This window comes from Anastrepha obliqua, chromosome 4 (genome assembly GCF_027943255.1).
Source record: "Anastrepha obliqua isolate idAnaObli1 chromosome 4, idAnaObli1_1.0, whole genome shotgun sequence".
NCBI classification, from domain to species: domain Eukaryota; kingdom Metazoa; phylum Arthropoda; class Insecta; order Diptera; family Tephritidae; genus Anastrepha; species Anastrepha obliqua.
The window spans coordinates 24449760-24477520 of NC_072895.1; the positions used below are offsets into that span (position 1 = coordinate 24449760).

The following is a 27761-nucleotide window of genomic DNA, read 5'->3' on the forward strand; positions in this document are numbered from 1 at the left end:
AGTTTCGTGGTCGTGTTTTGACGTTTATTTACATCCATGCAATAAATGCGCGTCGTGACATTTCATTCATTGGAATTGAAAACGACAAACAAGATTTTCGCAGAATATGATGAATGCTTGATGGCTTTAGGAGCGACCACTACAACTAAAGAATATAAACTAACATCTAACTAAACTAAAAGATAGCGTCCAATAGTACGAAAATTCTGAAAATTATTTCTTTGAAACTGAGAAATCTATGAAGTAAGGAGATGTCAATAAAATCACAAAGAGCAGCTTCAAAAGGAGCATTACGAGCAGAATTTGTATTAAACGTTTTTAAATAGAAAAGAAGAGTGTTACGAAGGGTTCTGGGAGGTGTAAGAAAAGTAATACTTTCAAGCAGAAATGGGCAATCAATGTCTCTTTCTAAAGATTTCAAGTTGATCAACAGCAGACGTGATGTGTAGGATGGGATAGCATCAGAAAATTTGACTGACCTTAAGGCAAATTTCATAGAAACCTTTTGCAAATAATAAAAAGAGACAATTTTTGCAAATTAAAATATTTTAACGCCCCCTTACTGAAGACTGATTTGGGAAATAAATTTGTTGCTCGCATCTTTGCATGGCAATTTGTCAAGTAGACTGAACATTAAACTGTCACAAGCATTTGTTGACAGATATCGCCAGTGAAAAAAAATTTTGTTTAATTAAATAAAAACACACGTTATATATACAGGGTGGGCCATATAGCGTTTGCTTATTGAACCACCTATTTTTTTGAGAACGGTAACACAAATGACATGTCAAATGTGTTCATAATTTACTTAAAGGTTTGACATTTACGAAATGGGACGCTATACGCTTTAACAAAATTGGGAAATATTGAAAACCTATTTCCAAAGTGGTAAGTCTTCTTCTTCTTCCGCGGTTACAGTAAATGGCGAGCGTTACCGTGACATGCTCAACGAGTTTTTGTTTCCAAAAATTGAAGAGGATGACATGGACGACATTTGGTTTCAACAGGACGATGCAACTTGTCACACTGCCAAAGTTACACTCGAACTTTTGGCTACCGTTTTTGAAAACCGAATAATCAGCCGAAATTCCGATATCAATTGGCCGCCTCGGAGCTGTGATTTAAGCCCGTTGGACTATTTTTTGTGGGGAGCCGTTAAGGACAAATGCTATGCGAACCATCCAGAGACGATTGATGCTTTAAAACACGAAATCAAAGTTGCTATTCATGAAATTGGAGCCCAAACAATCGAAAATGTGCTTAAAAATTGGGTTGATCGAATGGCCTACTGTAAAGCCAGTCGTGACAGTCATTTGAACGATATTATTTTTCATTCATAAATGACAATGTTCAATCTTCAAAATTAAAAAAAAGTTTGAAAAAATATTGATTAGTTTTTTTTTTTTTATAGCCGATTCAAAAAGCAAATTTTACATGACCGACCCTATGTGGTGGCACAAAATTAATCACCCTATCAGAAAATTTATAACTCTTGCAAATAAGTCATATTTGACACTTGCGAACAAGACAGCTGTTTTGTGTGCTTTTGCTATTTCAGGGTGGAAAAATTAGCTTCACAAGAGCTCAACAGATGGTTTAATAAAAAGAAAGCAATGGAACGCCTAAGGGCCAAATAAAGATTTCAATCACTTCATTATTTAGTAAAAAGGTTATTCTGAAACCAAGTTGGATGATTAATTTTGCGCCCCCTTGTGCGAGAAATTTCGGCATTAACTTTTATTGCATTATAATACTGAACAAAACCAAATAACTTCAATTTACTTAGTCCTAAAGTACTAATGTTAGACGATTCCACTAACAAAGTTTACCGTTCGTAAAATCGTGTGTTCTCTCACTTTGCCGCTCGCCTTCAAATATCGTGTAATCTCAGCTGCCGATGGTTTATTGTTGTATGCAGTAATAACCAAGGGTGATAGCAAGAATGATAGAGAAATTTCGCCTTGGGATGATAGAGTACTCAATTCGCCTTTAGTAATAACATTTCAGAACGTGTTGTTGTTTTGTAGTTATGAAGCGCGTGTTAGTTGATTTCATCATTAATATTTCCGTAACTTTCAGCCTTCTTTTTAGCAACATTTTGTTCCCAAGTTAGAGGTGAAGTGTTTGTGTTTTTTGTGCTTTTGCTATTGCAGGATGGAGAAATGAGTTCCAAAAAAGCTTAACAGATGGTTTTATACGAACAAAGCGCAGAATGACCGTATGAGTGTACATTTCCGAAGTACAATAAAAAACAAAGTTGAAGTCTGCAACAATTATTCTAAAGACGAAAAATAAATAGCACGTTTTGAGCGCTATATTTTTTCCACCCCGAAACCACGGCGAAATATATGTATGTATGTAAATATACATATTTTTAATTTATTTTGTTTTTATCGAATTTTGTAGTTGCGAGATTTATGCTTCTATTTTTTTTGCTTTTACACCAGATCGCAAACATTTTTTCTTGGAAAAGTATTATTTACAAATGAATTTATAAAATTTAAGTAATAACACAAGAGCAAAACTTTTATCTTATTATACTTAGAACAAATAAAATATATCCAACTTTTGTGGATGACTGATGCCTAAGAATCGAATAAATCAGTGTTAACGACATTTTAGTCGAATCGACTAAGATTTAGCATTTGCGCATAAAAAATAGTATCAGTACCCTATCTGTAAATATAAGTATGTAAATACTTAATTGCAAGGCGTTTCCCCGAAAATCTACAATAACACAAGCGAAAAGCACGTAAATCATATGCAAATGTAAGTAATCGCCTTGAGTAATAGGAGGGTATATTAGAAAGTGGAAAAAGCTGGCATTCGCAGTAGATACATACAGACATACCAAATTGGCAGGCAACAAGGCTCGCAACCAGTGACACAAATACATAGACATAAATACAGAAAAGTCAACAAACCACGAAAACGTTGGCGATGAAACAATCAGCCCAAATAAGGAAGCAAACAGCTGACCAAATGGAAAGAGCCACATTAGCGGAGAATTGGAGATTTGCGGCTAAGAAAATTTGCATTGCATTGGCAACCTACACACATATATATGCATATTATGTATAAGTACGATACAATAGTATACACCTGTGTTCACAATAACAGCATCGCAATGTATTGTAAAGTTGTTACCATTTATTTATTTTCCAAATTTTTAATTTATTTGTTTGTTTAATTTTTATTTAATTTTTGACTTTTTAATTTATATTATTTATTTATTTAATTTTTAGATTTTTAAGTAATTTAATTTTTATTTATATAGATTAATTTTTTAAATTTTTAATTTGTTTAATATTTATTTAATTTTAAATTGTTAATTTATTATTTGATTTAATTAATTATTTGATTTTAAAATTTTTTATTTATTTTATTTCAATCTATTTTTTTTATAATTTTTAAACTTTTAATTTTTTTAATTTAAGTTTTTAATTTTCAATTTATTCGTTTATATAATTTCTAATTTATTTATTTATTTACCTTATGTATACCTATCTATTTTTATTTTATTTCATCTATTTAATTTTTAAGTTACTTATTATTTAATTTTTATTTTTTTATTTTTAAAAACTTTAATAGATTAATTTATTTATTTAATTTGTACCAAAATTTTTTAAATTTATTATTTATTTATTTATTTAATTATTTATTTCATTTTTTTTAATTTATTAATTTATTTAATTTTTAAATTTTTAATTTATTTATTTATTGTAATTTTCATCTTTTTCTACTTAATTTTGAACTTATTTATATATTGAATTTTTAAATTTTTAATTTACTTTTTTATTTAATTTTTTAAATTTTAATTTAATTATTTATTTAATTTTTATTTATTTTTCAATTTTAAATTTATTAATTTATTTCATTTTTTATTTTATCTTTAAATTATTAATTTTTATTTCATTTTCAAATTTTTAATTTAAAATTTTTAACGTAGTTTTTAATTTTAATTTATTTTTATTTAATTTTAAAATTTTCATTTAATATATTTAATTTTTATTTATTTTTATTTTGCTTTTAAATTTTTAATTTATTTTTTTAATTTTTATTTTTTTATATATTTTTTAATTGGGATTTATTTAGTTTTTATCTTGTTTTTATTTAATTTTTAAATTATTAATTTATTTAATTTTCAATTAATTTAAATTTTTTAATTTTAATTCTAATATTTTTATTTATTTAAGGAGAAACATGGGTTGGTTAAAAAAATCTATTTATTTTTTTTTGGCTTATTAATTTTTACAACATCTCAGGAATATTATCCTAAAGTTTCAAGTCGATCCGAATAATAAATTCGGAGATACAGCCTTTGGAATGTGTGCGCTCCAAGCCACTTTTATTGTTACTCAAAACTTTAAACGCGTTTTGCTCGGAACCGTGTTTTCAAAGTCGGTTGTCAAATGTTCTCGAAAACTATTCAACCGATCTTAAAATACAATTTACTCGTGCTTGAACGAAGGATTTTTTTTTTCAATTACAACTATTTAAAAAAAAAACAAAATGTCAAGCAAATTTGACCGAAAATTTTTGCAAAAATGTCTACCGAAATTCCAATTTTTACTTTTTTTTCTTTCCTTCGTTCAAGTTCGAGTTTATGGTCTTAACTAAATCACTAATTTTTGTTTTTTTCATTTTTGATGAACCTGTCAGGAGTTATGCTGACAACGCACACGCACCTTTTTTTCGAGAGGTCACCGGATATGACGTCACAATGGAGGAGTTTTAATTTCTTTTTTGAAAATTTCAGAAATTAATCTTTAAACATGTATCTATGTAAAGACAGAAACAAGTTTGAATTAAATAAATAATTTTTTACATAGAAAAAAAAATATTGAAAATATGCTTTTTTTTACCCGACGAAACCCATGTAACCCCTAAACTTTTATATTTATTTATTTTTATATTTATTTTTTATTTTTTAGTTTATTTATTTATTTAATTTTTACGTTTTTAATTAATTTATTTAGAGTTTTTATATATATTTTTTTTTTAATATATTAATTTATGTAATTTTTATCTTTTTTATTTAATTTTTAAATTATTAATTTATTTAGTTTTTGCGTATTTTCATTTAGTTTTGAAGTTTTTAATTTAAATTTTTTAATTTAATTTTTATGTATTATATTTTTAGTTAATTTTAAAATTTGCATTTATTAGTTTTTATTTTGTTTTCATTTCATTTTTGTTTATTTTTATTTAATTTTTAATTTATAAAATTTATATAACAGCTAAATAAATAGTTAAAACTTTACAACATGTCGCGCTGCTATTATTGTGAACGAAGGTGTATATGAAAATTTGTTCTCAGATGTGATTGCATTCATTCTTTCACTCTGCCAGGCAAGCATACAAAATCTGCGCTTGAGTGACGATGTGAGTGTGAATGTAAGTAAACTAAATAGCAAACTGAGTTTAAAAATAGCAACATGGAAAATAAGACAAAAACAAAGAATGTAAATACACAATAAAGGTGCAGTTTAGATCATCGACACCGAGAGCATCACTGTGACAACATCGCGCGGTCCGTTGGTGTGGTGTTCGGTGGACACGATAAGCAGAGGTGGCGGCTTAGCTAACCGCAATGCATCCCCATCTTCCCACTATAATTTCGCATCCACTCACATATGCGAGTGAATATACATACATACACATATACATATATGTACATACATGTGTCCGAGCCCCTAGCCGTGTTAACTGACACAATCGTGCTCGAAAATGCATGTGAATGTACCTTTGAGAGGAGGAACAAGTATGTGATCACCGGGTGTGAAACGACCCTCAATGTGACACACTTGGGAGTGTCATTGGGTGATGCTCGCAGGGGAGATGGAAATGGAGCTGGAGCGAACATTACGTGTCAGCGCCAATCGTCACTTGCCGCCACCCAAATCACGTTTTCTTTTTTTACTTCACACATTCCGCTCTCTCACCGAAGGTGGTGACGCGAAGGGTGTTGTAATGGAAATTTACTTAGTGCTACCGCAAAGATGAGGGCATAATAAGCAGAGTGAAAGGCACGAAATGATGGCGCACAATATATGACAAGCGAGTAATTCAATTGATTTAGATGGCGAAAATATTATAATACAGGATTTCTTCGTACATCGAGATATTCACATTTGAAGAGGAACTGCCAATTGCATTACATTTGGATTAAAACGGGTAAATTTAAATTAATAAAATTAAATAAATGCGGATGAAAGATCTGTGGTAAAATATGGAGGGCATATTTAACCCTTCAGTTACTAGCAGCGCTGATAGATGACGAGCGTTTAAAAAAAAAATTCTTTTTTATCCAGAGTGTTTCTAGAGTGGCAAAAAACCTCTATGTTCCTTTGTCTATGCACAGAAAGATATGCATTAGAGGCACTGCACTCTGCAAACTTTTTAGTAGCCCAATAATTAGGTCGGCTTGGGCAGCAGATGCGCCACTGACCAAACTAAATAGTCGGGTTATTGGTGGGTGAGCACCAGCGCAGACTAAATCGTCCGACAATTCTTAAAAAACTTACAATTTGTATATGGGTATGTGTGCAAACAGCTACAATTTCCATAGAATATCGACAAGTTAGCCGACTAAAAAATATGCAGTAAGCGCACCTTTGGCGGCCCAAGCAGTTGCCCGATAGTTGATAGCTTTTTTGTTCGAACGCAATCGGACTGCAGCGATTTAGTTGGTGCAGTTGGCCGATATGGACGATGACATGTCAACTGATTCAAATGTTTTGGTCACTGTAGTAAATAATTAAAAAAAAATGGTTTATTTACAGGCTTGAGCATAAAGAAAATTTTACAAAATTTTTACAATGTAAAAAATTATGGCACAGTTCTTTGAAGTTAAATATATTTGGTTCCTTTTTAACACTTTTACAAGAAAATTTTAACAAACTCTAACCTAAAATACATTTATTAAGAAAAAATTTAAAGAAACTTTCTAACTTAAAATATATTTGGAAAACAATTAAAATGGAAATAGAATAAATTCTAATTTAAAATACATTTAACCCTTTCAATACTGACGGGACACATACATCCCAATGCACGTGCTAGGTCAGTAAGTGCAAAAACGAAAACTATAGATCTACTGAGTGTTCATTACGGGTGGGACAATGTTTTCCCAGGACATTTTCTCAATTCCTAGAAATAATTGCTTTATTTATACAAGAGGACATACTATTTAGATCACTAGTAATAACTTTTCATGGTTAAATATTTTTTCCCCTTAAAAAAATCCGTATTGAAAGGGTTAAGAAAAAATTAAAATAGAAAAATAAAAAAAATAATTTCTAACTTAAAATACATTTAGAAAAAATATTGAAAATAAATAAAAAAACAACTCTAATTTAAAATTAAAATAGAAATAAAATAAAAATTTCTAACTCAAAACATATTTAGAAAAAATTAAAAAAGAAATAAAAGCAATTCTAATGTTCTTAAAAAAGTTCTCTAAAAAAAAAATAAAATTTAGAATATATTTAGAAACAAAAATTAAAATAGAAATAAAAAAATGTTAACTTAAAATATTTACTAATAAATTTAAAATATTTAGAAAACCAATTAAAAATAAAATAAAAAAATTCTAACTTAAAATATATTTAGAAAACAATAAAAATGAAATAAAAAAATTCTAACTTAAAATAAATTTAGAAAAAAATTAAAAAAGAAATAAAATCACAAACTAAACGAGATATCAAAAAATTTTACTCTTTCATTTCGTTTTCTTTTGTCGAGTTCTATAAGAATCCGCCATAAGATTGCGGCGCCACGGAAACAGCAGAATCCCCGAAAATCATTCATTCCGATCGTTACAGTAACGGAAAGGAGAGAGATAACTAAGTCTCCAAAAATGCCCGATGAAAGGTTTGACAATTACCGAGAATTTTTGATGAGTTTGCACGATTTGATAACAAAAAAAAAAAACAGTTGCATTGCTCATCAACAAATCTATGCAACGAGGAGCAGCTATCAAGACGATCTAAACGTAAACAAGTTTTTTCTTGCTTTATAAAATATATCTACATACCCAATAATTTAAAAACAAGTTCTCAATGTGTGAAAAATATTATATAAAAAAATTTTGTATTATTGCACATGAAATTAGTCTTCTGTTAAGTAGGTGTATATCTTTGTATGTATGTGTGAACACACATATATTCCATTTACAACCAATGAAAATAAAAATATTTAATTCTATTCAACAACAAACTAAACGCTGACTCACACATCAACTTTTAATTCATAGAGACGCAAATTTGTATACGTAAGTTTGTACTCATACATACATACATACATACATACACATGGCATATTGATGGCACACGCTGGTGGCTGTGATGCCTTCCTGCGCCGGATGTTCGCAAATTTGTATGCAGAAGCACAGAAACATGCACAACTTACGAGTAAGCACGCAAATGAGAGCAATAATTTGAAACAAAAGGTTTGGATGGCATAAATCATCCTTACGTGAATTGATAATATTGCGCTGATAATATTGACCTGCAACGCTACCCTCTGGCTTTGTTAAAAAAATTTATTATTGTACTATAGATAAGCCGTGGAAGACTGCCTATTTTAGAAAAAGTAGGAAATTTGCCGATTTTGTGCTAAAAAAAAACACTGGAGTTTTATAACTAATATAAATTATACTTATCAATATTGATTTTTGTCTATTCGCGGGGGTTATTTGATCGCTGAATTTTATTTGACTAAAAACTCAATCATCTTGGATTTTTTTCAAACTAAATTTCTAAATTTTAACTAAAATTTCAATCATTTTGAATTTTCCTGATATTAAAATTTTAAATTTTAGCTAGAACTTCAATCATTTTGAATTTTCTTCATACTACAATTCTAAATTTTACCTAAAATTTCATTTATCTTGAATTTTTTTATACTAAAATTCTAAATTTTAACTAAAATTTCAATCATTTTGAATTTTCCTCATATTAAAATTTTAAATTTTAGCTAGAACTTCAACCATTTTGAATTTTTTTCATACTAAAATACAAAATTTTAACTGAAATTTCAATTATCGTGAATTTTTTATACTAAAATTCTAAATTTTAACTAAAATTTCAATCATTTTGAATTTTCTTCATACTACAATTCTAAATTTGAACTAAAATTTCAATTATCTTGAATTTTTTTATACTAAAATTCTAAATTTTAACTAAAATTTCAATCATCTTGAATTTTCTTCAAATTAATTAAAGTTCTAAATTTTAGCTAGAACTTCAATCATCTTGAATTTTTTCATACAAAAATTCTAAATTTTTAGTAAAACTTCGATTATTTTGGATTTTCTGCATATTAAAATTTTAAATTTTAACGAAAACTTCAACCAGTTTGAGTTTTCTTCAGACTAAATTTCTAAATTTATACTAAAACTTCAATCATCTTGAATTGTTTTCATTCTAAAATTCAAACTTTATACTAAAACTTCAATCATCTTAATTTTTCTTCATAGTAAAATAAAATTCTAAATTTTATCATAACATTCTGATATAATCATCTCTCCCTTTACAAAAGCAAATGCAAGTAGCAGACAATCGAATCTATGCTCTATTCAACTGGCACAAGAAAGGCCGTATTGTGCAAGAGCAAATGCGAGATTTCTGCAACAATTCGCTGGCTTTCGCTGGCATCCCTGTCCTTGCGAAAGTAATTGCATTCTCTGCTAGATCATGAGTCCAATAATTTTCTTAATACTCGCGAATGCAGCCACGTTTGCACTTTACATACATACATTTTTTCCATACATAAGGAAAGTTTCTTCTTCAAATCATCACATGCGCCTCTTCATTCATTCCTTCGTTTCCCTATTTTCATATTCGTTTACTATTTTATGGGTAAATGAATGGCGAAAACTGCAACCAGTTTATCAGTCGGCCATGAAGTTTAATGTACAGAAAAGTCTGGTAGCAAGTTGATGAGGTTAGCTGGGTGGTGGAGGCCCAACTACTACTGCTCTCAAAATTACATTGTAATGGCTTTTGTAGAGAAGTGGATGCCAACGCACTGGAATGCGGTCCATCAAGAACTCACATTTTCTTTTTTTTGCTTTCTTTCCTGTTTGTAATATTATACACTGTATGCATACACACACGGTCATTAAAATAGGTACGCCCACGTTCATACGGAAATCGCAACTTTTTCGAATTAATAAATAATAATAATTGTATAACAAAGATAAATAATAATTCAAGTATCTTTTAAACCTTAAACTTGTGAGAATAGGCAAAAAGGAAAGATGAATGCCGTCATTAAAATAGCCACAAAATAGAAATAGCTACGATACCAAATGAACTTAGTGCTCATTTACATAGGGGAAACATTTTGTTCGGGGGCGAAAGACGGCCGCGGAAGAGAGAAGGGAATTTGTCTCCTGTACTGGCGACACACTTTGTGGTTAGTGATTTCCTTACAAGGTTGATGGATACCAGGGTTGCCTCCTAACGAGTGGTGAAAAAAAATTGTTTGTGGTGAACTTTGGATTCTACGTCATTCGTTTTGTGTGTCACTAAGCTAAAGCAAAATTTTGTGAAACACAAACGAATGACGTCAGCATATCTGTCAAATTCGCTCATAGCCGAATAATGGTCTGTTATTTTTGAATGTTTGCTGATTTGCTTCTTTAAAGCTCTCCAAAGGTTTGCAATGGGGTTTAGGAGGGCTGACTGGCTTGGCTAATCCATAACTCTAACGCCATTTTGTAAAAACCATTCACGTACAAACATTGAGGAGTGTTTTGGGTCATTATCTTGCATATAATTCAGGCGAAGTGGCATTTTTACTCAGCAAGTGGTAGCATGACTTCTTGAACTACATATGTACCTGGAAATAAATTTGTTGTTGTTTTTGTAGCAGCTTAAACATTCCTTATACATGTACGTGGTATGCTGCTGGAACGCACTGGGTCGTTCCAGTAACGTAGAACCGACTGCCGTGGTAACGTAAATTTGTTCATTTTATTGGTTATGAGGTAAATAGGTCTTTCTCCTACCGCAGTGAGAACTCTTGCACTTTGGCACGTCTAACATTTCGCCCAGCATCATTTTCACATAAATTTATTTTTCAATTATTTCATTGCTCCAAGGCATATTGTATCATCTTTTCACACCACCTAGGACACACCGTGCTTCCACTTCCTTAAATTTGCTTTATTTTAACAGAGGAGCTTTACGAGCTATTCTGCCTGTTGGTGGTTTCATGTTGTGCAATGAACGACGTACAGTTCTGGTTACTGATTTCATCTGCAATAGCTTTTGATGGCTTTAAGTGATCCCTCTTGGCAAGAGTCACAATTGAATTATCGGTAGTGCAAGCCGTTTTCTTTTTGCCATCACGTCGTTCTGGGGATTTTTTGGGCTTACGTCGATTTGTTAGTTGAAGTGGTGATTCACAACGATCTACTATTATCACCAAGGATCCAGTTAGTGCATCTACAAGATTTTGTAGTCACATCCCCGCTACCAACAAGTTTACGATTATTTCTGCACCACTATATCCGGTCTGTGAGATTGAGAAACCTCAGAAGGTTGTAGTGCATAGAGCTTAAGTGCATTTGCAACGAAATTTTTAGACCGCCCAAGTAGGTTAGGTTAACCTGGCTGGCTGAAAGCCATCACATAGACCTATTGATCCTAAGTGTTACCAGATGGAGCTCCCAAGTAACTCAACGATAAATTTGTACGATTTTTTTGTTTTTTTTGTTTTTTGTTTTCGAAGATTGTCAACAAACCTCCACTCCTCAGCTGTGCAATGCTGCGCACGACCCATCTTCCGAAGAAATTCATATTAATTAAATGAAATCTATAATTCGCTACTTTGGTTACATTCAATATTTTTCACTTTATTAGTTAAAATGCAAGAGTTATACGCAAAGTTCCCATTTTAGTGGCCAACACAGATTACACTTTATGAAAATAACCGCATCTGTGCAGCCAATAACGCAACTTAATATAACGGGTCTTATAAATTCACAACGAAGCAGTGATGACATTTGTAAAAAGTGCGAAATTTCAACAATTTCAAGGAAATCGTTAGAAAAGGCGGCGTACCTATTTTTATGACCCTATGTGTATGCACTTATACATAAGCGCATTTATCCTTTTCAACATTCTGTCAATGTAAACATATGTGAAGCCTTTGAATCCTCTCATTTCCTCTAGCCAACGTGTTTGCCGGTACACACTACTACAGTTCAGTACTTACCAAATCCACAGATAATCCGCACATATCTGCCAGCCAGGTAAAGGCGCGGCTGCCTTGATAGTTGTCATTATGAATGAATTTAGGTGACTCCAGCATTTTGCTGTTAAATTGCTCTACGTTGCTTGCGTTTCTTATATACTTTCTTATTTATCTTTTACTTTTCATTCAAAATAAACCTGCACAAAAGAGATACAAAAACTTTTTAAAAAAATTCCGATTTCAGGAAAGCTGAATATCCTTTTTTCGCATTCGATAAACAAAATTGCAGTCGACACTAACGTCGACGTCAACAGCGAAAGCAAACACGCGGCCACGAGAACACAATTGATATGCGTACACACACAGATTATATTCAATATTTTACTTGGACAAATTTCTACAAAAAATTTTCACTTTTTCTCTTTTTAATATGAATGACTTCATTTGAGTGATTTCTAACATATTTCTTCGGTTATTTTTTTACAATTTTGCATTTCTACTCCACTTCACCGCACAAGAACAGGTGTGTAGATATTATAAAACTTATTTTTCTATTAATTATCATTCATTCAAAACTCGTGCACAATTTTTTGCTTCATGATTTTTCTGCTACTTTCACAATAACCCAATCAGATGGTGTGCAAAAACAAAAAACGCGTTGCCACGCTCGAGAGTGGGTGGGAGATGTGAAATCTAGAAGCAACTCAAATTGTATGAGTCGTTTTGTTTTACGAAATTCGTTTGCTTGTTAAATATGAAAAGAGGGGAATATCGTCTTTACATTATCCTGAACTCTTGTTTACTTTCACAATAAGCACAAATCAGCCATCTAAGGGCAAAACTTTATTACTAAAAAGCAGGATAAAATACTTTCGCGTTCTAATTCCCCCACCCACTTTAACCACATCTAACAAATATTGCTTTGTTGAGCAAAATTTTAATAACGCACAAAAACCGCACCTTTTCAACAAATATTTCACTTCGACGACTCAAAATAAACTGAATTGAAGAACGCCGACGACGTTTCACGGCGAACATAACGAATGACGCAAAAGGGAACAGCGCGTGACAGCTGTCGGGCGTCGCATTGCCAACTAAATTGAATGGCGAAAAATTGAATTTAAGATAATTTAGTTGGGCACTAATTGCGAATGCACGGAAGTGCGTGCCTTCAGTTAAATGTTTTGGCAAAAAGTCGCACTCAAAGTGCAGAATAGCGCGTGGTTCACCTTTCTTAATAAAAAAAACAACGATTTTTGTTTCTACAGATTATTATTCTTTATAGTTTTCTGTGTGTGCGATTGTGAAAATTCTCCATAGATACAAAGTTGTGTTAGAAATTGTAACTGCCCGACGAGAGTTTGATGCGCGCAGGTAGCTGTCCTTCGTTTGAGGCAGCTGGCCGTTAATTTCGGAGCCTTTCAATGTTGCTGCATCTTACCAATGGTGCTATATCTACTTTTAATGAAAGAGCAGAGAGTTGATTAAGAATGAAAAGATTACTTGGTATAACAATTGGTTATGAGGGGTACCATTATTGTCTCGGAGAAAATTCTCGAACCGGCTAAAACGCGCACGAATCAAGACTATGAAAGCAACAAAAGAAGCCAGAACATCTCGTCGAGTGAAAAAAAATAAACAACAATTGCTTATTGATCGAAGAGGCATACAATCTGAAGCTGGAATGGGCGATTAGACGTAAGTTAACAAAATAAATTAAAAAAATTATTATTATTATTTATTAGAATGATATAAAATATTACACTATCTTAAAAAAAAACAAAAAAAAGGGCACATTAGCTGCTTGGGCCAAATTAATTTTAAGTTCTTGCTTTAAATCCGTGCGACCTCAAGCGAAATGCATTTGAAAGTTTAAACTCGTTTTTCTCGAAACTACTTTTTCCGGCACGGTCTGCATGATAACTCATACAGTTTTTTAAAAATTTTTGATGCGGTTATTCGTAGAATATTCGAAAGTGTTTTCTCTCTAGTCTGTCAGGCTGATTTTGGATATTTTTATTGAAAAAAATTTATAAACATAATTAAAGTGTGACATTTATGACGTAAAACGCATACTTTTTTTTAAAATTCCGTAAATTGCAAAATTTTTCGAAATTCAAAAATTCGGCTACATCTTTATTTTACAAGAATTTTTTTACTTTTTACATTTCAAGGAGAAATGATGCAGGCCGTGGAGCAACTTTTTTTCAATTGTACTTTGGGTGATTTTTCATGTACTAATTTTTGTAAAGAAAAATTCAAATAAATTTTTCTATAAAGGTTAAGTACTAGTAAACAATGTATACAATTTTTTTTATATTTATTTCTATTGTTACCCCTTCTTTTTTTTTTTGTGTAAATATTTTATTTGCAATCTATCTTAATACAATGATATCCCTTCTAAAACAGTTTTTCTTTTAGCGCATTTTTGGTGCTGCTGTCGTATGTAACTCCTTAACTGATTTTAAAGATATATAACATTTCTTGTGCACATGAAGGTGGAGAGGGAAAGGTGAAAATTTCAAAACCTTTTAATGCCTATATTTTGTAAAGTACTAAATGGATTTTAACGAAATTGGCACCACTTAAAATATAAAAACACATTAATTACATGAAGAAGGAAAAAATTAAAAACATAGAAATTCAAAATTACGTTTCATTTGATACAGAATATTTTGTATGTACTTTATTTTATAATATTTTATTTTATTTGATTTTATTTTATTTTATTTCATTTTATTTCATTTCATTTCATTTCATTTCATTTCATTTCATTTCATTTTATTTTATTTTATTTTATTTTATTTTATTTTATTTTATTTTATTTTATTTTAATTTATTTTATTTCATTTCATTTCATTTCATTTCATTTTATTTTATTTAATTTTATTTTATTTTATTTTATTTTATTTTATTTTATTTTATTTTATTTTATTTTATTTTATTTTATTTTATTTTATTTTATTTTATTTTATTTAGTTTAATTTAATTTAATTTTATTTTATTTTATTTTATGTTATTTTTTTGAGCTTAATCCATCTCGGCTATTGTCGGAGATTACACATTAGAGATCCGGAGATTACCGGATAAAATTTTCAAGGGATTGTGCTCTGGTGGAGCGTAGTCCAAGTTCTAGGCCCATGCGATTACTATTGCTTGAATAAATATTTAAAAATCTACGAACTATTGCACATGTGTCCAGTATGGTCGACTTCTGCATGTCTTCTAAAAGGTGTTGGCAGTCATACTTCTTCAAGTTTTTTATTAAATGCTTAGCCACTAATCCAGTGGACGATATAATTATTGGAATTATATTCACTTACCTCGCTTTGTACATCCGTTTAAGTTTTATGGCCAAAGCTGCATACTTCGATATTTTGGTGGAGTATGTGCTTTGGATGTTGCGATTAAGGGGCACCGCTATATCGATTATTTCGAACAAGATGATGTCAGGTTTGTTGGCAGCTGCGGTTTGATCTGTGGAAATAAATCTGTCTCAGTACAGTTTAAAATTTGCATTTTCCAATATTGCCTTTGGTTCATATTTAAAATATAAGATTTCTGCATGTAAGAGACCGTGTTTTATCGCCAGTTGCTGGTGGAGGATCTTTGCTATATTGTTATGTCTCATGACATATTCACGGGGAGCAAGTACGCCACATCCAGCAATTACATGGTCGATTGTTCCATTGTAAATGCCGCACCTTCGGCATCTATCTTCTATTGCCTCGCCATGTATCGACCTACGGAAATTTCTTGTTGGAATAATTCGATCCTGGATAGCGATTGCGAAACCTTCTGTTTCAGAAAAGAGTTTTCCTCTTTTCAACCATAATTTGGATGATTGTGCATCTGTCCATGCCATTTCGAGATCATGCGGATGGGCACCGTGTATTGTTTTTGCCTTCCATGCTGCGATCATTTCTGCTGGGGATTTAACCCCCTCAGGTACTGGGAAATTGTGCTCCATTATTTAATTTAATTTAATTTAATTTTATTTTATTTTATTTCATTTTATTTTTTTAAATTTTATTTAATTTAATTTATTTTATTTTATTTTATTTTATTTTATTGGTTGGTTGGTTGGTTTAAGGGTGACCCCGCATCGGAGTGCCACATAGACCGCAAGTTGGGTCCGTTGTGTTGCCCTAGAGCTCATTATTTTATATGATTTCCCCACCTAACCGAGATTTTTATTGTAGATTTTGGTCAAAGATATTAATTCGTTTCGAGAATTTGATGAGAGATTCGATTTTCAGGTTCGAGAGTACTGAAAGATTGTCAATTGTTGAGAGCCTAGAAGAGCGAGTCGACTTCTGGCTAGACCGGGACAACTGCACAGCAAATGCCTGCTCGATACTTCCTCATCTTCGTCCTCGCAGTATCTGCACAGGTCGTTTTGAGGAACCCCGAGCCGACGTGCGTGAGTGCCCAAAAGGCAGTGGCCGGTGATAAGAGATATTATATGCCTTAGTTCATGTTTCGAAAGACTTATAAGGGTTTTTGTCTGTTTCAGATTGTAGGATGGCCAGATTTGTCTGGTCGTAACGCAAGTAGTTTCCACTCGCCACCTCCGATCAGCAATGCTGTGAAATTCTCGATCAATGAGCAATTTACATGTTGAGAGCGGAATGTGGATTGTGGGTAAGTTACTAACATTCGATTGCGCAGCTCCAGCTCTTGCGAGCTCATCAGCTTTGAAGTTACCTTCGAATCCACTGTGACCCGGTATCCAGATAACTTGGACAGAATTCTGAACACTTATCTCGTTAAGAGATAAGAGACAGGATCGAACCACATCTGAGTGGGTATAAGAGGAGCTGAGTACTCGAACGGCCGCTTGACTGTCGGTGAAAAAGCGGATATCCTCTAGTGATATTCTATTTTCTAAGATTTTTATTTATTTTATTAAATTTTATTTTATTAAATTTTATTTAATTTAATTTAATTTAATTTTTTTTTTATTTAATTTAATTTAATTTAATTTAATTTAATTTAATTTAATTTAATTTAATTTAATTTAATTTAATTTAATTTAATTTAATTTAATTTAATTTAATTTAATTTAATTTAATTTAATGTAATTTAATTTAATTTAATTTTATTTTATTTTATTCAGTAAAATATTCTTTTGCCTTCAAATTTAGATAAATCTTCAGAGATATGAGGACTAAGGACTTAGAATACGAAAACTACAAACTTTATTTTATCACTCTCTAGAAAAGACTGCAAAATATTGGTTGGAGTACTGACGGGACCTTTTTTCAAAGTGGGATTAGTCTAAATCGATGCGTGTTACACATACCCACGAAGCGAATACTAGCTGTACTTTAGTTTGTAGGACTCGACAAATGTGCCTAGGATTAACATATTTTTCATCCTTGAAGGGAATTGCTGGCAAAAGAGTGAACGGCTTGTTAAAACTCGGGGAGACGTGCATTAAAAATTACATAAAATAATAATTCGACTACCAAATACACAGCACTGGTAACACAATGGACCCTAGAGGTCTAAATGAGATCTTTTTACAGACTAGCCAGCACTACCTAAGCTAACCTAACTTAACCTTAATCTAACATTAGATGAATCTTATTAATTTAAAAGAAAATCTCATGCATATAATGACTTTAATACGAGGAGACCTCCGATTTTGTCGCTATCTTTAAAAAAAAATGTTATTACCACCGCTTAAAATTAAGTTGATTAAATAGAAAATATAAATTTCCTTTCCTTTGGTACATAATTTGTTACAAGAAATTCCACAGTGGTATTATTGGAGGTCTTGGCGTTATTGGAGGTCTTTTCCCGTAAAAGATCAATGGTTTCATGGCTTGTGTGGCACGTAGCGCTGTCTTGTTGAAAATAAACGTTGTCCAGATCAATACCATCCAATTCGGCCATAAAAAATCGTTAATCATCTCTCGATAGTGCAATCCATTCACCGTAACTGTTGCTCCAGCTTCATTTTCGAAAAAGTAAGGGCCAATGACTCCGCTGGACCAACCGCACCGCACCAAATAGTCACACGTTGAGGATAGAGAGGCTTTTCAACAATAACTCTTGGATTTTCTGAGCCCCGGATTCGACAATTTTGCTTGTTGACGAAGCCACCGAGGTGGAAATGGGCCGGCCGCATCTCTCAAGATGATTTTTCGATGGAATTCCGATTCATTTTCATGCATTTCAACGACCCAATCAGCAAAGACACGACGTTGTTGATGATCGGCCGGCTTAAATACTTGTGTTAACTGGACCTGATAAGTTTTAAGACCCAAATCTTTATGCAAAATACGGACGGTGTAATGACGTTTGTGGAATGCCTCATTCCAACGAACGACGAGGAATGGACAAACCTGGGTTTTTTTTCAACACTTTCGGCTACAACAGCAATATTTTCGGCTGTTCGGCTGTTCTTGAGCGACGTGCACGAGTTTTATTCTTCACATCACTAACTTTTCCCAACAGCTCTAATTGTTTCACCAATTTCTGTATTGCGGTCCGACAAGGTGCTTGACGATGACCCAAAAATGTTGGAGTTTTACGAACTGCCTCTGCCAAATTTTCACCATTTTTATAGTGAATTTTAATAATTTCAATGCGTCGCTTAAGCGTGTAACGTTCCATTTTTATTAATGGCGTAGTTTCTACTTGTGAAATATCAAAAAATTACAGCTTCAAAAGTGACATCTACCGAATTAGCGGGTTATTCAAAATAACACCTGTTATTGAAAAACCTGCCCATGGCGCAGCATGCCCGAAGTTCCGCTCCCGATTTTGCTTCACACAGTCAAACCTTGCAATCTATAGTCCTTATGTGACAATGCGTTACCAACTTACCCCGTTTTTTTTCCTTGTTCACACCTCTCGGGAGCATAGACTCAGTATTGCGTTGGTTACGTTAATCTATTTGATTTCTGCTTAGGAACAACGCCTTCTTGCTGCTTGTAGCGCCATCTGTATTTCACATTTCACTGGCAGAAGGATCGCACAGATGGTTGAGGACTTCGCTAAAGTTGAAGTGTGGGCGCGCTATTACCGCGCTTGCCCGCTTCCTCTTGCTGGCGCTGCTGATGCTATGTGTAACTGTGTGTTGATCTTTGTTTTTGCTTATTTCACCAGGCACAATGCAAATAATGCGCTGACTTTTTGTGCGGGAGTGAGGATGGAAAGGATAAATTTGGGTTTGAGGAGTGAATTTGAAAATTTTTTTTGGAATGGAAAATTATTAGAAAGAGGAAAAGTAGGTAAATTTGGAAAAGTGTATGGACCGTGCTTCACGTGCAATTCGAGCCCACCACCTCTGGGATGGCAGGCTAGTGCACTTACTTTCCCAGGCTAGTGCCCATACTTCCCCGCAATTGAAACCGCATTTTACTTTTGTAATAAGTTGTAATCACCGCTTTTAAAGCAATTATTTTATTCCTACTATTATTGGTTATAAATACTTGGACCAAATTCATATTTTGGTTATACACAAATTTCGCAGATTTAACAATTAGACTCCAATTTTTCCGGATATGTGCAGTTCTGAGTGTCTGCTTCTTTATCATTTAATTATTTCATTATTTCATTCACTTTTCTTCAGCCAGTTTATGCAACAGTTCTGGTGTAACATTTCCCAGTTGCATTGCAACGCATCACAAACACTTCAATATACAGATTAATTGTGGGCATTTAAAATACAATTTCGAATTAGATTCATGATTAATTATGCACTCGTCGTTCGTTTTATTAAGGTCCTATATTTTATTTCAACTTGCATTTTGTTATTTTAGATTAAAACTATAGATTTGTCTAAAGCTAATACTCAGTTGATTGTACTACAAAAATATTGCATTTTAAATATTAGAGCTGAAATAAGACCACTTCAAATTATTATACATAATGCGTGTGTATGTAATTCTACTTGGATACCTTGAAATTTTCAGTACCTCTTTATATGTACGCCCGGTAAGCAATACTACTAAATAAATCCGTACGTTTCAAACACGTTGGGTTCTGTGCTACAACATTCTACTATTATCAGTTTTTTCCTATATAGTTTTTACTTAATTTTAATTTTATGCAGCTTCAATTTGAAGCCCAACATTTCGCTCAATACGCCTGACAACGCGGAAAGTATGACAACCTTTACGGTGGTAAACAGATATGGATTGGCGCTAAGCCCAGATATTTTGAAAGGTGATTCCAGTTCCTTGAGCAGATCCGCCGCCAATTTGAGTACGCTATTGGACACCATCAGTTCGTCTTTTTTCTTCGGCTTCTGTTCGATCTGTAGGTTTGGATGGGAAATAGAAAGCATGCATTTTGAGATTAGTGAGATAACAACAAACACGCAGTGCTTTGACCACTGCAAAAAAAAAAAAAAATCTGCATACCTGCAGATACAAATTGATTTGCTCAGTAATCAGCACGGAAACACTGCGATATTTGTGATGTATTTTATTGCCCAGTGTCATGAAGCGCACCAAGAAGATGCCAATCGTTGTAGACCACATTAGCGCCTCCAGATTCAGGTGCGAGTGCAAATGCACGGAATCCTTCAACCATTCCACACTGAGAAAGGCCAGCAATAGTAAAGTGACTATGAATGCAGCTGACACAATGACATCCACCGAACGTTGAGGTCCACGTTTCTGTGAAAAATTAAGAAAAAATTAGTTATTGCGTTGGGCGGCCTCGGTAGTCTAGCTTAAGTGCACTAGCCTGCCATCCCAGAGGTTGTGGGTTCGAATCCCACGCAAAGCACGCTATTCGCGCTTTTCTAAATTAAACAAAAAAAAATTCCTTAATCCCAAAAATGTATAAAAAAAAATCCTCAATCCCAAAAATATAAAAAAAAAAATCCTCAATCCCAAAAATGTATCCTTTCCATCCCGCGCAATAGTCAACGTATTATTTGCATTGTAGCTGCTTAAGGGGTTAGGGGTAGTCAGAGGCCCGAAAAAATTATGATTTTCACGAATTTTTTTTTGCTACCTAATTAATTTATTTAACAAAAATAAAAACATAGCATAAAAACATCATGTTTTAACTTGACTTCACCAAAATTTCAAAAAAAAAATTAATAATTGCAAAAGTTATCGCTGTTTGTGTGAAGCCCGTTTCTCCAGAAGTCCCTTGCGGTGAACATCACAAGTCCTTGCAGATTCATCTAAAACCAATCGGACAAGAAAAATTAGTTTTATTAATAGATAATCTTGTGCCTGATCGAAGCTTTTTTTTTTTTTTTCAAAATGAACAAAATGGCGGCCTCAGAAAATTTTTTCCAGATTTTAGAGAAAAAAAGCCAACAGTTAATTGTTAAAAAAAAATCGAAATTTTTGAAAAAAAAAAAAATCTTTCGATCAGGCACAAGTTTTTTATGTTTTTCAAAAGCTGTATAAATTTTATTGAAATCTACGTAGCGGTTTTTAAGTTACAGTGTTCACCAGTTTGAAAAACATAGTTTTGAGAAAAACGCATTTAAAGTTTTGCTATCGGCTCCGGAGCGGCCGAGCGCCCTTTGTTAATTGTTGAATAACTTGAAAAGTATTTGTCGGATTCACTTCAAATTTTTACACAATATTTTTAAAACATTATACTTTAAGAAAATGCAAAAAAAAAATCAATTTTTTGAAAATTCTGACTACCCCTAACCTTAAGGGTAAAAACAAATTTAGCGAAGTTCTCAACCATCTGTGCGATCCTTCTTGCAGAAAAATGTGAAACACAGATGGCGCTCCAAGCTCTGTTCCTCAGTTTAGGACTGGTAATGCCAGGCTAATCACCCACCCTATCAGAAATCAAAATAGATTAACGAAACCAACGCAACACTGAGTCTTGTTGAGGCTCTATGCTCCCGAGAGGAGTGAACAAGTAAAAAGAAAAAAAAAAGTTATTGCGCTGGAAGACAGGTTTGAAATTGAAATTTGAAAAAGGCGTGTAAAGAAGAGTTTGGCAACTCCTAAAATACTAAGGCTAAAAACCCCTTTGTATTCAAAGCCTAAAAAGAGTCAAGTCAAAGCTAGTCGAGGAGGAAAAGAGGAAAGAAGCGAAGTAACAGAAAGAGTCCTTTTTGCGCCCGATGTATGGAGGATGAGGTGGAATCATCTCAGCATCTACTCCTTAACTCCGTTGCATTCGAAACTGTTCGTCCGTCCGAAACTGAAGCGTCCGAATGGTTTGACATAAGCCTCATCTGGGTTCTTGGTCACAGCGACATTGCGGGAAACTGTGAGGCGGATGAGCTGGCCAGACAAGGGATTTGTAAGGTTATTTCCTCGCGAAGGGAGAGAATTGAGATCCTCCTGACTACCTCCTGGAAAGATGGGCTTCGCGCCAACTCAGCGAGCGTTGGACAAGTAAACTAACTTGTAAGGTCGCGAAGTCCTTCTGGCCACGTGTGGATCGAGGGCGCTCCGGCGAGCTTCTGAGGTTGACCAAATAGCAGCTCCCGAATTTTGTGGGTTTTCTCACAGGACACTATGCGCGAGAAATGCATGCTGTGAGACTTGGAATTACCTCGAGGTCTTTTTGCGACAAATGTATGGAGGATGAGGTGGAATCAGGCCTTGGCATTAAACATCATTAACGCAACCGCAACACAGTCATGGTTCATAATCCACATATGCAACGTGAAGTCCATAGTAAACAAGACTGAGCCACAATAGAAACGACAGGAGCCTTGTTTTGATTTCTTCTTCGAGTTTATTTACTCAAAATAGTCCCCTCTGAACTCGATTCACTGTTTTGCACCATCTAAACGCTTTCCGAAAGAGTGTTTCAGGTCATTGACCGGAACGTCCTGCAGGATGTCGGTACAAGCCTTTTGGATGGCCTCCACGGACGCAAAACGTTTTCCTTTCATGGCCATATGCAATTTTCCGAACAGGTAGAAGTCACAGGGAGCCATAGCAGGCTAATACGGTGAGTGATTGATGGTTAAAATGCGATTTCTAGTCAAAAAATCAGTCAATAGAGTGGATCGATGAGCTGGTGCATTATCATGCAATAAGCGCCAGCTTCCTCTTTCGCCGTATTTAGGGCGAATTCGATGAATGCGATGCAACAGACGCTTCAAAACGCCAAGATAGAAAATTGCATGGTTTGGCCCATTGGCATGAACTCTTTGTGGACAATCCCCTTGGAATCGTAAAAACAAATGAGCATCGACTTGATTTTTCACTTTTCCAAACGCGATTTTTTGGGTGGTGGCTTGACTGGGGACTTTCATTCGGCACTTTGACGTTTATTTTCAGGTTCATGTTGGAACACTACGTCCCGTCACCAGTTAGAATGTTGTAAAGGAAGTTCTCGTCTTTTCTCGTCTTTTCTCGCCTCTTTAGTGAGGTCTTTCGAATGTTGAGTTCTGAGCAATTTTTGGTTCTCAGTTAACTTGTGCGGAATGAAACGCGCACAGACCTTTCGTAAGCCCAAATGATCAGTTAAAATGCAATAAATCGATGTTTTGGAGATATTCAACTCCGATTCCATGAATTTCAACGATGATTTCGGTTCATTTTTGATAAATTTACGAACAATTTCGATGGAGTTTTCGGTGATTACTGATTTTGGGCGACCCGTTCATTGTCATTTATGTCCTCACAACCACTCATGAACTCTGGCACGAGATAGACAATTATTGCCATAAACTTTTTTCATCAATTCAAATGTTTCCGTTAACGTTTTACCGATTTTAAAACAAAATTTGATATTAGCTCTTTGTTCGAAACTCGTTTTTGTACCGATGACACAAACATACTGACACTTTAGGCGCAATAACTTCGCTTCCACTGAGTCGAATGTCACCAAGCTTTCACTGGAAGCCAGCTTGGGATGTAACTTCCCACGCACTAACTCACTAAAAAGATGATGCCATCAAAAACATTTTTATGATGCCAGTCTGGTTTGTTTTGGACTTCACCTTGCAGTAAACCTATACTCCTAATCACCCCATCCCCACCTCTCTGCGCCCTCTCCTTTCGTCCCATCGGTCTTCCTCCAACTTACTCCCTTCACAATGGTCTCACAAAGGATGAATTAGTTTTCTTCGTCCAAGTGTGCCCGCTCCTTGGGCACCTAACCTAACCTAACAGAAAGACAGGAAGGGGTAGACAAGCAATGCATTAAATTATATGTACCTTCAGGTAAGAGCGCACACTCAGCCATGTTTTGATATTACGCACTTTGTTCAAACGAAAGTGTGGCAGGTTCGATTTACGCGCGCGTCGTGATGAGGTTAGGTGCGAGAAAAGCTTCGCATAGAGGAATCTGTAAATTGAGATTTATTAGCGATGCTTTAACATTTCATATACGCAACACGCCGCCTACCGCTGCTTGAATGTGCGTTCCGCTACAGCAAAAACTATGAAAACAATTGTGGTCAGGCAAATGCGTTGTAGAAAACTTATCACCAACACTGTTTGCTCCCATTGCGTATGACCAAAGGCAAAGCCAAATATGGTCCAAAAGGAGAAGGACGCCTTTTGCCACAGCAACATGGGCACTTCGAGGTAATTGATTTCGCTGGTATTGGTGCTGTCGATGGTTACCTAAAAACGAGTTGTAAAAAAATGAGAAATGAACACTTCGAAACAGCCAAACCAACCAACCTCACACAAGCGACAAAATGACGGTATTAATGATAGAATAACAGAAAAGCCCAAACCAATGTAGATGTAATCATTTGTCTCCGGCATGGACTCGACGCGTTCAATGATGCATGATGATATCTCCAGTACGGACATTTGCGCCTTTTTGATCTCGCGCTGCTCCCAAACAGTGCAACTAACTGGCAAAGAAGTGAAAATTTGCAACATAAACCTGGTTTGTGCGTCCAAGTACATCGACACTTACTGCGATCTGAGGTGCCGTGCGGATTTAGAATAGTTGTTGGCATAAGATCGCCATCGTAGCCATCCTCATCTGAGAACTGATTGTTTTTGTAATTATCCGAATTCTCCAACTCCGAGCTATAGCTGCATTCTTCACCTGCAAACAGAGCGAAATCACGGTTGAGGGAAATTTGCCGCTATGAGACTTTAGCCAAGAAAAATTACTATTTGTGGTTACGCCAAGCCACTCCGTAGCTGAGGTGGTACACTCTGTGTAATTGGAGGCATTGCCAAGCGAAGCGGGACTGGATATGGTCTCGCCATCATCACCTTCCTCATCGGTGTCACCGCTGCTCATGTCAGCGCCAGTGGCAGCATTCAATTTTCTAGCCGGTTGATAGGAATCGCACGCGGAGAGTGGACGGCTCTTTTCACTCATCGCTTTGAAGCGATAATATGAGTTTGTTTTGGATGGCTACGAAAGGGTGGCATAGAATAAATGCTTTTGCTTATGCTGCATTAATTTAGGCGAAACACACAGCTTACCTCCGCTTCGTAGTTGCTGCTGTCGTCCTTGCGCTCCAACCTGCTGCCCGCATTCAAGCGCAAACGCAGTTTAGTCTCTTCCGCCTGCTCGCCGGTTACTGCATATGCCGGTGGCAGCGCCACATTCATTTCCTCACCACTTGAACTCTTACCATTTAAGCTCTCAAAGCCGTCGTCCTCACAAATTTGCCGTCGGCTTGCGTGCCGCGGTGTCGCTGCCGCCGCTGTGCAATCGCTGCTGTGCTCCGCCGCACTGGCGGCAGTCTCATCCATTACATGTTCCTGCTGCTGCTGCTGAGCGCAAACGAGCTGATCAGTGCGCCTTATGAGATCATCGTAGAATTCTTGTACGCACATATCGATGCGTACAGTTTTATTGTTGGGCGAGCCGTTAGCACTGGAAGTGGTAGTGCTGCCACCTGCCGTACCTGCACTGTCACCATGAAGTGCGGCTGTTGGCGTGCCGCGTGTTGTATTCGGCGAATTTGTTTCGCTGGTCGTCGTGGTGGTCGCTGCCGAAGCCGATGCAGACGCCGAACCAGACGGTGATGACAGTGATTGCGGTGATGTTTGCTGCTGCTTTTCTTGTGTGCTCGTTGCGCCAGCAGCTTCGCTGCTCACCACGGCGTAGTTATGTATTGGTGAATGCCAGTTGACATTCCGTTTCTTATTTGCTAAACTATGACTAGTTGTGGGGCTATGATTATCCGTATTGCAGTCGGTGCTGCTGTAGTCTGCAGCATTCACTGGACTTGCCGCAGCGGCTGAGATGAGATCAAGCTTCAGTTTGGCAGGACTGGCGCTACGACGTATGCCCGTCGTGGTGGTTGTCGTGTTGTTGTAAGTCTCCGCGCTGCCAACGCGTGCTGCTGCTGCAGGCCCTTTCGGCGGCACAGGTGGTCGCTTCTTCGCCACGCTGCAACCGTGCGACTCGACGGTGTTGTTATTTTGTGTGGACTGCTGTAGCGCCTCTATGTTGGCATTGCTTATTTGCGCGAGCTTTTCGGAATTTGCTTGTATTCTTTGCATGGCACTTAGTAAGCGCGCTTGCGGCATATTCTGTGACGTGGCTGACTGGCTTTGCTGCTGCGGCTGTAACGGTGAAGGCTGCTGCTGCTGCTGCTGCGTAGATGCATCTGTGGACTCTTGTGTGCGTACTCTATAGTGAAATTTTGAGCGCATTTAGTAAAATTGAAATATATTTCTTTAGGAGGAAACTCTTCCACGAAAAACACACCTCACCAATTTCTTGCGTCTGCGCACGCGATTCTCACCATTTTGGCGCGGCACTTTTCCACTTTGACTGGCATTCGAAAAGCGTCGGTGCTTCGATTTGGCGCCGCTCAAAGTGTTGGTCGCCACTATTTGCGAGTGTATGAAACTAAGCAGTAGGCCCAGTACCATGGGTATTATCAAGTCCGAGAGCGAGACTACGTGCTGTAATGACAATCAACATTTATATATATCAAAAAGAAACTTGCACATGATTTTGCTTTTCACTTCCTACCTCCTCTTCCACACGCTTAATCGTGTCATCCACCACAGCCGCGGTCGCATTGCCTCTCGTCGAATTCATGTCCAGCGTCGACGGTACGCCGCTTGAGGTGCCGCCAAAGCGATGCATATTGAAGGTATACACGGCCCATGTCACCATCTGTGTGATATACATCAGCAGTAGCACACCGAAGGTGTTTGGCGATGTCTGTTTGACCCACCATCGCGCAAAGACGGGCAAAAAGAAGTAACGCAATATGGCCAAACGTATCACAGTAAGAAGAGATTGTTTTGGCTTTGCTTTTGGAAAGGTGGAGCCTATCACAGGAGATAAGTAAAATCTAATTAATCAACGTATCCGTGAAATTTAATTGGTCAACGAACCTCTAACTAAATCGACATCGATTAGATCTGTTTTGAGTTTTGCATTCTTAAGCGTAACACTGTTAAAACCATCTAGAATTTTTTGCTCAACTGTTTTCTCCCATTGCTGCTTGTCATAGGTGCCAATCTTTTTTTGATACCTAAAATTCAACAAATATACTTTTACGAAATAGGCGCAGAGAAAATGAAATACTTAGAATACTGTGTTGAAATCTTTTTGGGCATGATTTAGATTTAGATTTGTTGTAGGTTTGCACTTCGACCTCATGGCCTTTTGTGCTCTCTACTCATCACAGTACCTCTTCCAGACCCAGT

At 35.2% G+C, this 27761-nt stretch overlaps 2 protein-coding genes across 7 annotated transcripts in view; both read right to left on the reverse strand.

Moving 5' to 3' along the window:
• The window catches only part of LOC129246415 (lysophospholipid acyltransferase 6), an 89284-nt gene extending 76050 nt beyond the window's left edge, over positions 1–13234 (reverse strand). Inside the window, exons 1-2 of one of the 6 annotated variants that reach the window (XM_054885226.1) lie at positions 13168–13234; positions 12229–12404 (exon numbers count right to left, since the gene is read on the reverse strand). In XM_054885226.1, coding sequence (XP_054741201.1) covers positions 12229–12324 — 96 coding nt within the window. In that variant the 5' untranslated portion in view covers positions 12325–12404; positions 13168–13234. Of the gene's footprint in view, positions 1–12228; positions 12405–12507; positions 12656–13156 lie in introns of those variants that run through there. The other 5 variants (XM_054885229.1, XM_054885225.1, XM_054885223.1 and 2 more) reach the window with 5 other exon arrangements.
• Positions 13235–19929: 6695 nt separating this feature from the next.
• Positions 19930–27761, reverse strand: part of LOC129244432 (protein phtf) — a 31645-nt gene continuing 23813 nt past the window's right edge. Inside the window, exons 3-13 of the mRNA XM_054882054.1 lie at positions 27447–27586; positions 27076–27380; positions 26806–27005; positions 25569–26727; positions 25248–25497; positions 25045–25179; positions 24801–24979; positions 24520–24740; positions 24330–24459; positions 20586–20843; positions 19930–20479 (exon numbers count right to left, since the gene is read on the reverse strand). Of these exons, the coding sequence (XP_054738029.1) occupies positions 20252–20479; positions 20586–20843; positions 24330–24459; positions 24520–24740; positions 24801–24979; positions 25045–25179; positions 25248–25497; positions 25569–26727; positions 26806–27005; positions 27076–27380; positions 27447–27586 (3205 nt within the window). The 3' untranslated portion in view covers positions 19930–20251. The remainder of the gene's footprint in view (positions 20480–20585; positions 20844–24329; positions 24460–24519; positions 24741–24800; positions 24980–25044; positions 25180–25247; positions 25498–25568; positions 26728–26805; positions 27006–27075; positions 27381–27446; positions 27587–27761) is intronic.